Genomic DNA, 13,880 nt, shown 5'->3' with positions numbered 1-13,880 from the left:
GAGCCGGATGGATCGCCTGAGGTCAGGAGTTCGAGACCAGCCTGGCGAACATAGTGAAACCCCGTCTCTACTAAAAATACAAAAAATTAGCTGGGTGTGGTGGCGGGTGCCTGTAATCTCAGCTACTCGGGAGACTGGGGCAGGAGAATTGCTTGAACCTGAGAGGCAGAGGCTGCAGAGAGCCAAGATCGCGCCATTGCACTCCAGCCTGAGCAACAAGAGCGAAACTCCATCTCAAAAAAAAAAAAAGAAAGCAAATACATATTGTTCCCTAGCATATGCCTTGTTTTTTTATATTTCCATGCTTTATACACATTCCACTCTCGCACAGTAGAATGCCTTTACCCACCTTTTTAACTTCTAAAATCCTTTGAGACAGCTTTAATAACCAAACACCTTGCTAAGAACCTGAATAACTTTTCCACTCATCTGTTTCCCCCAGGACTTTGTAAATAAATACTTCAGAATGCCACAGAATATTCACTGGTCTCTCTCCCTAAAGTAGGATGACTTCCTCAATACCAAAGTTAATGGCACTTCCTGACTATGTTTCTGACCCATGTAGTAGGTATTCAGAACACAAACAGACAATTCCTGGCCTCATACACTCTGCCTAAAGGGAATGGGCAGAGTTCTGACACAGTATATGAGCAGAGAAAACTTCCTTGTACTTGAGCTGAGATCTGAACAATCTTAAGGAGCTGTGACAAAAAGAGGGGGATATATAAGTATGAGGAGTATGAGAAACCAAAAAGCCGGCAGAGCTGACACACAGAAAGCCAGATGGAAAGAACAAGATGAGGAAGGAGACAAGGAAGTGATACTATCATACTGGACCTTATAAACAAAGTTAGCAATTTTGGTCTTTATCCTCGGAACAGGAGGTTTTAAAGAATTTTACGTAGAGAATAATATGACCAGAAGACGAAACTAAAATATAACAAAATATTAACAGTGGTTGTCTTTTTTTTTTTTTCTTGAGACAGGGTCTCGCTTTGTCCCAGGCTCCAGTCTGGAGTGCAGTGGCACAATGTCGGCTCACCACAGCCTCCCAGGCTCAAGTGGATCCTCCCATCTCAGCTCCCAAGTAGCTGGGGCCACACGCGCACATCGCCATGCCTGGCTAATTTTTGTATTTTTTTGTAGACACAGGTTTTTGCCATGCTGCTTAGGCTGGTCTGGAACTCCCGGGCTCAAGCAACCCACCTGTCTCGGCCTCCCAAAGTGCTGGGATTATAGGCATGCCCCACCACACCTGACCCAACAATGGTTATCTTTGAGTGATATTATTTTCTTTTTTTCCCCTATAATTCCTAATTTTCTACGATGAATGTCATCATTTTCTTATAAGAAAAAACATTACAAAGTTTTGAAAACTCAGAGTTGTGATAAATAAAAGTCCTACTATAATACTTTACTTTTTCCTTTTTTTTTTAGACAGGGTTTCACTCTGTCACCCAGGTTGGAGTGCAGTGGCGTGATCTCAGCTCACTGCTACCTCCACCTCCCAGGGTCAAGCAATCCTCCCACCTCAGGCTCCCACATAGCCGGGACTACAAGCACACACTACCACACCAGCTAATTTTTGTATTTTTTGTAGTGTTGGGGTCCCCCTATGTTTCCCAGGCTCAAGCAATCTGCCTGCTTCAGCCTCCCAAAGTGCTGGGATTACTGGCATCTAATATAATACTTTTAAGAAAAATTTTGATTCTTGATACACAGTCTCGAATTTTCTTTGCAGTTTTTATTCATCTCTTCATTAATTCATTAAACAAATATTGTACCAGAGATAAAGGGGTGAATAAGACAACATATGCATGACTTGAAGTCTCACAAAGCTTATATTATCAAGATACACAGAGTAGGGAACACATACTGAAAAATTAATTAGAAGTATGCAACATATTGTAAAGGAAAAGACCAAACCACTTTGAAAATGTACAAGAACTTAACCTACTCTAGAAGTTGAGGAACGCCTTCTCTCAAAAAGAAATATAAAATTGAAGGCTAAATGAAGACTTCTAGTTCAATGTAAGATGGCAAACCAATAGGAACTGCTGTCTCTCCCTCCACATTAACACCTTTGATGTGCCACAAAACAAGACACAGGCCGATAGAATTCCCAAAACTACCATAACGTAAGTATACCATGACATAAGTCTGCACAAACTGTGAGCAACTTCTGGAGAGACAAAAGACAACTAGATCCCAGAGTGCATAAAGAAAACAGAGCTGTCTAGATCAGAGAAAGCTAGGAACCATGGGTGAGGGATAAATTGTGGGAAAAAAAGGCTTTTTAGTTGTATCCATATCTCTATCTCATACCGGTCTGGGCTGATCACTGTTTACCAGGTAACCACTGTAAGGCAGAAAAGCAACATTATCTTGAAATTTTATTATTAATTAGTGAAATGATTCTAAACAGTCTCTGACAAGTAGTTTGCATTGTCTGTTTTGTGGTACAAGAATGTTAGCAAAATTATCAGAAATCAGAAAAAATGGACGAATAGGTCACAAAGTTTTTGCCAATAATTAATAATATTAGATTATCTCTGATTTTTCAAAAAACATAAAATGTTAATGTAACACAAGCCAAAAAATCAAAAACTTAAATCACAGTGCTTAAGATAATTTCAAAGTACAGACACAGCCGGGCATGGTGGCTCGCGCCTGTAATCCCAGCACTTTGGGAGGCCGAGGCAAGTAGATTACCTGAGGTCAGAAGTTCGAGACCAGCCTGGCCAACATGGTGAAACCCCATCTCTACTAAAAATACAATAATTAGCTGGGCACTGTGGCAGGCGCCTGTAGTCCCAGCTACTCAGGAGAATCACTTGAACTCAGTCTCAAAAAAAATAAATAAATAAAAATAAGTACAGACATATGTTTAACACCATTATATATTTATATTAATATTTCTAATAAACTGTAAGAGATATTCAATTAATTATCCTTTAAGTTAGCAGTTAAGTATTTGTTTCATGTGATGGAAAGTAATGAAAATATAAGCACTGAGCAATTATGGTTATATAATTACATAATAATGAACAATAGGATATTATTTAGAATGGCTAAGATATCACTCTACATAAGAAAATCACTTTAAGAACAGACCTCAACTATCTAAGCCTCAATCTTTTACCTTTAAATTGACTGTTAAATATCCTTTAACTAATTTTCCATGAAAATTTTGTTTATTGGCCTTCCCAATAATTATGAATTCTTAAACAGAAGAGACCAGGTCTTTTATTTTCCACATCTTAATACACGCACATGCTTTATAGTAAGGACTCAGTAAATACTGATTCTGAGTAAAAGAATCCTTGAGGCCGGGCGCAGTGGCTCACACCTGTAACCCCAGCATTTTGGGAGGCGGAGGCTGGTGGATCACCTGAGGTCAGGAGTCCAAAACCAGCCTGACCAATGTGGAGAAACCCCACCAGCCTGACCAACATGGAGAAACCCCATCTACACTAAAACTACAAGATTAGCCGGGCGTGGTGATGTGTGCCTGTAATCCCAGCTACTTGGGAGGCTGGGGCAGGAGAATCGCCTCAACCCGGGAGGCAGAGGTTGCAGGTGAGCCTAGATTGTGCCATTGCACTCCAGCCTGGGCAACAAGGGTGGAATTCCGTCTCAAAAAAATAAATAAATAAAAGAATAATTGAAAGTCACAAAAGTCACACTAGACAGAAACCTAGAAGCCAATCTCGTTTCCTCTCCATTCTGTTAATTAGTTAGAAAAATCAGAGGAAGTTTCTTCAGACCAGTTGTTGCAACTCTTATTATCAGTTTCTTTCTTTTTTTTTTTTTTTTGAATGGTTTTATTTTTTTATTTATTTATTCTTTTTTTTTTTTTCTTTTATTATTATTATTATTATACTTTAGGTTTTATGGTACATGTGCGCAATGTGCAGGTAAGTTACATATGTATACATGTGCCATGCTGGTGCGCTGCACCCACCAACTCGTCATCTAGCATTAGGTATATCTCCCAATGCTATCCCTCCCCCCTCCCCCCACCCCACAACAGTCCCCGAAGTGTGATGTTCCCCTTCCTGTGTCCATGTGTTCTCATTGTTCAATTCCCACCTATGAATGAGAATATGCGGTGTTTGGTTTTTTGTTCTTGCGATAGTTTACTGAGAATGATGATTTCCAATTTCACCCATGTCCTATTATCAGTTTCTTTTGGATTTGCACATTTTTTATCTTTTCCTTGAAATAATTCTAGGATTGGTATTGTTTCTTGCTCTCATGAGGGTCTCCTGATATTTGTCCAGAAAGGACAACTGTCAATGTATAACAAATAAAAAAAAAACACTCATTTTAGTTGTTAAAATATTACAATTTTATCTCAGTAAATCTTAGACCCAAATATAACTTCACCATTAAAAGTTGTTTATAGGCTGAGCACGGTGGCTCATGCCTGTAATCCTAGCACTTTGGGAGGCCGAGGCGGGTGGATCACGAGGTCAGGAGTTTTAAGACCAGCCTGACCAACATGGTGAAACCCCGTCTCTGCTAAAAATACAAAAATTAGCCAGGCAAGGTGGCAGGCGCCTGTGATCCCAGCTACTTGAGAGACTGAGGCAGGAGAACCCCTTGAACGCAGGAGGCGGAGGTTGCAGTGAGCCAAGATTGTGTCATTGCATTCCATCCAGCCTGGGTGACGGGGCGAGACTCTGTCTCAAAAAAAAAAAATTTTTGTTTATAAAGTTCAGGAAGGTCCACAAAAATGTATGTGTGGTACAATATATAGCTAAATAATTTTTTTTTTTTTTTTTTTTTGAGACAAAGTCTTGCTCTTGTTGCCCGGGCTGGAGTGCAAGGGTGCGATCTCGGCTCACTGCAACCTCCGCCTCCCAGGCTCAGGCGATTCTCCTGCCTCAGCCTCCCGAGTAGCTGAGATTATAGGCGCCCACCACCATGCCTGGCAATATTTTTGTATTTTTAGTAGAGACGGGGTTTTACCACGTTGGCCAGGCTGGTGGTGAACTCCTGACCTCAGGTGATCTGCCCACCTCGGCTTCCCAAAGTGCTGGGATTACAGGCGTGAGCCACCGTGCCCAGCCTGCCAAATCTTAAGCGCCCAGAAGAGCCCAAAACGTAGCATCAAATTAAGACTGAATCTATGTAACATCCTAAGAGAGTTCCACATTATGCATTTCTTTAATAAAACTGCCAACGTTTTTTATTTCCTTCCACAAAGTTAGATTTAATTGATCATTTTCAGCCTAAAACTATAAAGATAATATTATCAGCAAGATAATATTCCTATTCATCCAGATTAAGTTTTGTAAAATTTTCCACTATTGAGATATACTTGACAAAAATAAGATCTGTATGTGAAGTTGAAAAAAATTATGGGTAGGAGGAGGGAGAGTGGAATAACTCAAAATTCAGCATATTATCAAAAAGAATATGACATGTTTTAGAAATACTCTTTTAATGACTAAAACAAAATAGAGCCAGTCTTCTTCCTTGCTTCCAGCAAAATCTATACCTACCAACTAAAGCAGATAACTATTGTAACACTATGGTTACTTTTAGTTCCAATAATGGCCTATATAATTAAGCAGTTGCCAAAAAGGACAGTCAGGTATCAATTTTTTTTTAAAGTCCTGTATTATGGATAAATTAAAAAAAACAGAGAACATCAGTAAGGTAGAATGCTGCAAAAGAAAAAAAATTCCTAATTTTAAATGTGATTCTTCAATTCTTTCTGTGTTCCACTCAATGTTCAAGTTCCTAAGTCATGAATAATTCACATGTAAGCTTACACATAATTGCAAAAGTTCATATTATGGAAAGTTACAATGAATGAAGAATATTTCAAATGCATCACTTCATATTCTTAGAAGATATATCAACAACAATAATTCATATTGCTTACTCATCTGTCTATCTCCATAGCTGATGGCTTCCGCCAGAGGGCTCCATCCCTGAGCATTTTTCACCTTGACTGGAGCATTGTGAGCCAAAAGTAAATGGGCACATTCTGCAATATAAAGCAGTAATAATATCAAACATCATGCAATTTTTAGAATCTCTAAATATAAATACATAAAAGTTTAATATACCAAATTAACATAAATAGATGAAATAAACACTGTACCATGTAGAATTATGTAATTTGAAAAATTTCTATGTATCTAACTAAACCAGGTAATTTCAGATCCCTAGATTTAAAAAGTATCCATTCTACTGCCTAAAAATAAATTGGATCTCTCTGCAAAGAAGGTATCATGTTCCCTAATAATTATTCCCAAGAGTATTTTTTTAATGTTTTCATACTCTAAAAGATAACCCAAGAACTTCACGAGTGATTTACATGCAAATACCTATCAGCTAGTAAGACCCAAAAGAGGATTTGTATGTCCATAATGTCAAATAGAAAGTTCATTTTTTATTTCAGAAACAAAAGTGCTTTCAAAAAGAGTCAGTAATGTTTCCAATAAACATTTATTTTTCAAATTTTATAATTGTTATGGTTTGGAAAAATGTTCAGAAAAAGGGCAGAACTTGGCTTATGATACAACGACAAATCTAGATAGTTTTTCAAATAATCAAAAGAAGTCTCAGGTATAGACCTTTCTATAGGTTAAGAAAACTTTTTCTTTAATTAAAAAAAAAAAGTTGGCCAGGCGCGGTGGTTCACGCCTGTAATCCCAGCACTTTGGGAGGCCGAGGCAGGCAGATCACAAGGTCAGGAGATCGAGACCCTCCTGGCTAACACAGTGAAACCCCATCTCTACTAAAAAATACAAAAAATTAGCCAGGCATGGTGGTATGTGCCTGTAGTCCCAGCTAAATGGAAGGCTGAGGCAGGAGAATCACTTGAACCCGGGAGGCAGAGGCTGCAGTGAGCCAAGATTGAGTCACTGCATTCCAGCCTGGATGACACAGCGAGATTACATCTTGAAATAAAATAAAATAAAAATTAAAAAATAAAAAGTTTATTTAACAGGAAAAAAGTTAAAACTGAGGCCCACGCCGGGCACAGTGGCTCATGCCTGTAATCCCAACTCTTTGGGAGGCTGAAGTGGGCCGATCACCTGAGGTCGGGAGTTCCAGACCAGCCTAACCAACATGGAGAAACCCCATCTCTACTAAAAATACAAAATTAGCCGAGCATGGTGGCACATGACTGTAATCCCAGCTACTTGGTAAGCTGAGGCAGGAGAATTGCTTGAACCCGGGAGGTGGAGGTTGCAGTGAGCCGAGATTGCACCATTGCACTCCAGCCTGGGCAACAAGAGCCAAACTCTGTCTCAAAAAAAAAAAAAAAAAAAAGACAGCCATCCATCCATTCATTCAATCAATAATTCAGCAAATATTTACCAAATGTCCATTATATGCAATTTCTAAATACCAGATACTAGATAAGGTATTGCTATCGAAGAGCATAATTCCTATGTTGGAATATAACATGTAAATTAATAACTAGAAAAGAAAAATAATGCAAGATCATGATAAGTGCTTTAAAGAAATGAGTGTTAAGACAGTGTAATGTGGGTTGGCTAAGGTGGAGAACAAATGGCACTACTTTAGCACTATTACTAGTGATAGAAGAAATAAATATACTAGCAGGGAACTTTATTACAATAATGTAAAATAAATACAGAAATTTCATAGCAGTTTTCAATCCGGTAACAGTATATAAGAATATATGTACGCGAATGTTTATTTTAGTGTTGTTTGTATGGCAATTATACTGGAAACAAAGTGAATGTCCGCAGTAGGGTAATAATAGACATGTTGTATCTACATTACAGTAATAATATACAGTCATTTTTTAAGACTAGAGTCATATCAAAAGTACAGAGAAGCCAGCTTGAATGGTTAGCCAAATTTGGGAAATTTAGCATCAAAAAGAATAATGGCTAACTAGTTATAACACATTGAAAAAAAAAAACTGATAAGCCCATAACAACATCAAGAAATAAAAGGGTGGGCAATAAGTTCTTACTTACAGAATAATGCAACACTACCTAATAAATGTAGAAGAAATGATAAAATTAGAAAATTTAACATAATACCCCATGTAATAACTGGTTTAGGCAAAGGTCTTTATTGAATGCTAAAGCCACTAGGTAAAAAGCTTTATGCTGGGAATAGGATATTCACATGGAACCAAAGTATTGTCCCAAGAATATTTACTAATAACAAACAGAAAAATGTTCCTTTACAATGGATATATTTGAAGATTATGACTTAAACGATCTAACTTAGTGGCAATTAATAATGAAATAATCTGATACTGTGTGTTTCCAATGTGCTATATGTAAAGTTCCTAATATCACCTATGAAATATTCTATCCAGAAATGTTTAACCTGAATCTAATAAAGCCTCTATAGCTGATTTTCAATTCACAGAAAAAACAAAAGATAAAGAACAGGTTAAGAAACATGGAGAGAAAATGATTAGGCAAATCTGAGAGAAAGGACATTCTACAAGTTAACTGGTCAAGACTTTTCAAAAAGTTGGACACGAAGGTGGGGAAAAGGTGAGCAAATTGCTCTAGATTATGAGACATAACAACCAAATGCAGTGAGTGACCCTCAACTGGGTCATGTTTCAGTATAAAAAACCTATAAATGACATTCTGGGAACAATTGGAGAAATCTCAATATGCATTGGGTATGAGATGATATTTTAACAATATCATTAATTTTCCTTGGTGTGATCATGATAATGTGGTTATGAAGGAGAATATCTGTATTCTTAGAGGTGCATGCTGAAGTATTTGCGGGTAAAATGTCATGATATCTACATTTAGTATTCAAATGGTATAACAAAAACAATATATATAAATAAAGGCCAGGTGCAGTGGCTCATGACTGTAATCCCAACACTTTGGGAGGCCAAGGGGGGCGGATCATCTGAGGTCAGGAGTTTGAGACCAACGTGGCCAACATGGTGAAACCTGTCTCTACGAAAATACAAAAAAATTAGCCAGGCATGTTGGAACTAGCCTGTAATCCCAGCTACTACGGAGGCTGAGGCAGGGGAGCTGCTTGAACCCAGAAGGCGGAGGTTGCAGTGAGCCGAGATTGTGCCACTGAGCAAGACTCCAACTCAAAAACACAAACAAATAAAACAAACAAATAACAACAAAAAAATTTATATATATAAAACATACAAAGATAAAATATGAAACAATGTTAATTATTGAGTCTATGTGGAAAGCATTTGAGTGTTTGTTGTGATAATCTTTCAATTTGGGGGCTATATTTAAAATTTTTTATAATAAAATATTGAGAAGGATAAAGGAATTAAATAAATCAAGAAAAGGAATCAATTAGAGCCATCCCAACAGGCTTAAAGGAATTTTCACGGTGTACTGCTAAGTGATACAATTCATCTGCTCAACACAGAAGTATACAATGATTGCATTGTTTAAAAAGGAATGAGTAAGCCTAGGTGCAGTGGCTCACACCTATAATCCCAGCACTTTGGGAGGCCAAAGTGGGCAGATCACCTGAAGTCGGGAGTTCAAGATCAGCCTGGCCAACATGGTGAAACCCCATCTCTACTAAAAATACACAAAGTAGCCAGGTGTGGTGGCACACGCCTGTAATCCCAGCTACTTGGAGGCTGAGTCAGGAGAATCGTTTGAACCCCGGAGGCAGAGGCTGCAGTGAGCCGAGATAGCGCCATTATACTCCGGCCTGCACAACAGAGAGAGACTCTGACTCAATAAATAAATAAATAAATAAAAGGAATGAGTAAAAAACTACATACATGAGTGTGTATGTTCAGACACATGCACAAGTATTTCTATATAATAATAAGCATAGAGAAATGTATGTAAGAATATCCAGCAGGTTTTAACATGTGTTACCATATTTATTGGGAAGGGGATTAGTAAGAAGAGGGGATGATAGCCAAGATAAAAAGAAATTTTTTTTTAAAAGAATAAAAACGAATGGACCCATCTCCCAAAAAACCATTGGGTTTTGTAAATATGTTTGTATGTATACATGCATAGGGGAATGTAAACATGTAAGATATCTACAAATTTCTATAGCTATTTCATGGTAGACTTTTGAAAGAAAAGAAAAATATGGCAAATTACTATCTGTAGGGATTCTACTTCCATGAAAACAAAGTCTCTGTGTTGTAAGAGTACGATATGAAAGGATATCCATGAGGCTGTAAATGTTAACTACTTCAAGAAAAAAAAAAGTAGAGAGATGATGCTTTTATGTATCTATGTATTGTATGATTTCAACTGTTTCAACATGCATGTATCAGCAACCAAAAAAATCATTAAAGAAAAAAATAGGCCAGGAGCAGTGGCTCACACTTGTAATCCCAGCACTTTGGGAGGCTGAGGCAGGTGGATCACGAGTTCGAGACCAGCCTGGCCAACATAGTGAAACCCTGTCTTTACTAAAAATACAAAAATTAGCTGGGCATGGTGGCCCACGCCTGTAGTCCCAGCTACTCATGAGGCTGAGGCAGGAGAATTGCTTGAACCCAGGAGGCGGAGGTTGTGATGAGCCAAGATTGCATCACTGCACTCCAGCCTGGGCAACAAAGGGAGACTCTGTCTCAAAAAAAAAAAAAAAAAAAAGAAAAAGAAAAAAAGATAATATAAAAATATTAAAAAGCAGGTTGCACAACAATATCTAAAGGAATACCTCAGAATTCATGTAAGATTTATACATTGTGCTAGACACATATCAACATTGTTTCTGATATGCCACAGACCCAGCAGAAAAGATGCCCTTCACTCACTAGTCACAACTCAACTGAAGTAGAGATTAGCAACTAACAAAAAATCAGATAATCATAGATATGCTAATAACCTATGACACAGTCTTATAATTTAAAAAAAAAGAACTGGTGGCCAGGCGCGGTGGCTCACACCTGTAATCCCAGCACTTTGGGAGGCTGAGGCAGGCGGATCAGGAGGTCAGGAGTTTGAGACCAGCCTAACCAACATGGTGAAACCCCAGCTCTACTAAACATACAAAAATTAGCCAGGGGTGGTGGTGCACACCTGCAATCCCAGCTACTCAGGAGGCTGAGGCAGGAGAATCGCTTGAAACCAGGGAGCAGAGGTTGCAATCAGCTGAGATCGCACCACTGCACTCCAGCCTGGGTGGCAGGGTGATATTCTGTCTCAAAAAATAAAAAACAACCAGATCAATCGAATGTCTTCTCTCAGTAATGTTAACAATGCATAATAAGAAAAGAAGGTAGTTAACAACTAGGCACTAAGGCTTAAAGAATGCATAAATCCGCCAGGAAGAACTCAAGACAAGGACTATGAAAAATGCAAATTATGAGGAATAGAAATCACACATTTAGACCGGGAACAGTGGCTCATGCCTACAATCCCAGCACTTTGGGAGGCCAAGGTGGGCGGATCACCTGAGGTACGGGGTTTGAGACCTGTCTGGCCAACATGGCAAAACCCTGTCTCTACTAAAAATAAAAAACTTAGCTGGACATGGTGGCATGCGCCTGTAATCCCGACTGCTCAGGAGGCTGAGGCAGGAGAATTGCTTGAACCTGGGAGGCGGAGTTCAGTGAGTGGAGATCATGCCACTGCACTCCAGGCTGGGTGACAGAGTGAGCCTCCGTCTCAAAAAAACAAACAAACCAAAAAAAAAAAAAAAAAAAGAAAAAGAAATCACACATTAATAAGTAAGAACTATAAAGATGATCAAATATAGATAGAACCAGTGAGAAAAATAGGACAGTTGGAAACAACAGAATATCTACAGTTATTAAAGTTAGAAACCATATTAATTCTAAAGTTACTTTAAGAAAAAATAAAAAAATGCAGATCCAAAAAAGACTGAAAATGAATTAAAAGTTGCAGCAACTGGTTTGAAAAACCTTTCTCTCATATTTTCAACCAAAAGGATAAGAATTAAAGATTAGTTTTTCTATATCATCTCATAAAACTTCCTGAAACCTTCCTTAATTAAGTATAATATTCTTCATTTCCATCCAAATCCACAGTTCAATAACCTCCCACGTGACATCACTAATATCAGTCAATGGACTCAGAAATTCAGAAAAAAATCAGTCTTCTGTGGTGAAAAACTAACGTTATTCAGTAGGTTAAGATGAGTGAGAGAAGGAAAGCATGTAGAAGTATAAAAGATTCTCTTTACCTCAGTCAAAATATTATGTGAACGCCCTGGGAAATTTTGTTGTGTTTACAGACAAGTGCAGAAACAGAATGTGCCCTTCAACAATGAAATCACTAAAGGTACAGTGTATCTTAAAAGAAGATAAAAGGGAATAGACTATCTAGGCTGAACAATGATATAATGTAAAAGCAATGTATAGAACACTAAGTAGGCCAGGCACAGTGACTCACACCTGTAATCTCAGCACTTTGGGAGGCCGAGGTGGGTAAATCATCTGAGGTCAGGAGTTTGAGACCAGCCTGGCCAATATGGTGAAACCCCATCTCTACTAACAATACAAAAATTAGCCGGGCATGGTAACACACACCTGTAATCCCAGCTACTACTAAATGAAATCACTAAAGGTACAGTGTATCTTAAAAGAAGATAAAAGGGAATAGACTATCTAGGCTGAACAATGATATAATATAAAAGCAATGTATAGAACACTAAGTAGGCCAAGCACAGTGGATCTGTAATCTCAGCACTTTGGGAGGCTGAGGTGGGTAAATCATCCGAGGTCAGGAGTTCGAGACCAGCCTGGCCAACATGGTGAAACCCTGTCTCTACTAACAATACAAAAAATAGCCTGTAATCCCAGCTACTACTAGGGAGGCTGAGGTGGGAGAATCGCTTGAACTCAGGAGGCGGAGGTTGCAGCCGAGATCATCCCACTGCACTCCAGCCTGGGCAACGGAGCGAGACTCTGACTCAAAAAAAAAAAAAAACACACACAAAGTATAAAGTAGATGTTTTATTTTCCACTACATATTCCAATCTCACTCTTGTGCAACCAAATATAAAAAATATCAACAGACTTTCAAGTTTGTTTGAGTTATTTTAAAAAGAGAATTATACAAACACATACATAAAGATCATAAGAAAAAAAGCAAAAAAAGGGTGCACAACTGGAAAAATGTTAATGGATCAGTATGTAATCAGTTGTGTCTACTCTATTTGAAAAGGATTCAGAAACAACAAATACCAACATTATTTGCAGATCCTGAATCATCTAACCAAGTGTTTCCCAAAATACATCCCACAGAACTCTAATCTGTCAAGATACTTGTAAAAAAGAGCAAACATCAAATAACTGTGGGGAACTCTGACCACTATGTCCAACACGTGCCCCAACTTGAAACATTACAATGCATATTAGCATATCAAATTTCTAACAAGTTCCACAACGAAGAAAACTTTTTAACTTTTATTTACCTAATATTTTTCAAATTGATTTGCTCTGGAAACTCTATTTTCTTCTAAATACCTTTCGATATCCCATAAAACTAATGTGGTTTTTCTCCTGTACTTCAATGGATGCAAAGAAACTAATGTTTTATAAAATATATTTTAATTTGTTGTTGTTGTTGAAACAGAGTTTCACTCTGTTATCCAGGCTGCAGTGCTGTGGTATGATCTCGGCTCACTGCAACCTCTGCCTCCCAGGTTCAAGTGATTCTCCTTTCTCAGCCTCCCAAATATCTGGGATTACAGGCATATGCCACCATGCCTGGCTAATTTTTGTATTTTTAGTAGAGATGGGTTCTTGCCATGGTGCCCAGGCTGGTCTCAAACTCCTGGCCCTAAGTGATCTGCCCGCCTCGGCCCCCCAAAGTGCGAGGATTAACAGACGTGAGCCACCACGCCTGGCTGAAATACACTTTAAAACAGGCTGATATAAACCTATGATGAAGCATAATAGTACATCTATCTAAAATTAGAAT

General features: G+C 38.2%; 1 protein-coding gene across 2 annotated transcripts in view; it reads right to left on the bottom strand.

Moving 5' to 3' along the window:
* Positions 1 to 13,880, bottom strand: part of ANKRD13C (ankyrin repeat domain 13C) — a 94,058-nt gene that overhangs the window by 58,165 nt on the left and 22,013 nt on the right. For both annotated transcript variants that reach the window (XM_054482936.2, XM_054482928.2), the window contains exon 3: positions 5,897 to 6,001. In XM_054482936.2, coding sequence (XP_054338911.1) covers positions 5,897 to 6,001 — 105 coding nt within the window. The remainder of the gene's footprint in view (positions 1 to 5,896; positions 6,002 to 13,880) is intronic.

Source organism: Pongo pygmaeus, chromosome 1 (genome assembly GCF_028885625.2).
Source record: "Pongo pygmaeus isolate AG05252 chromosome 1, NHGRI_mPonPyg2-v2.0_pri, whole genome shotgun sequence".
NCBI lineage: Eukaryota > Metazoa > Chordata > Mammalia > Primates > Hominidae > Pongo > Pongo pygmaeus.
Note: the sequence above shows the minus strand (reverse complement) of the source record. Positions and strands in the feature narration are given on the sequence as shown.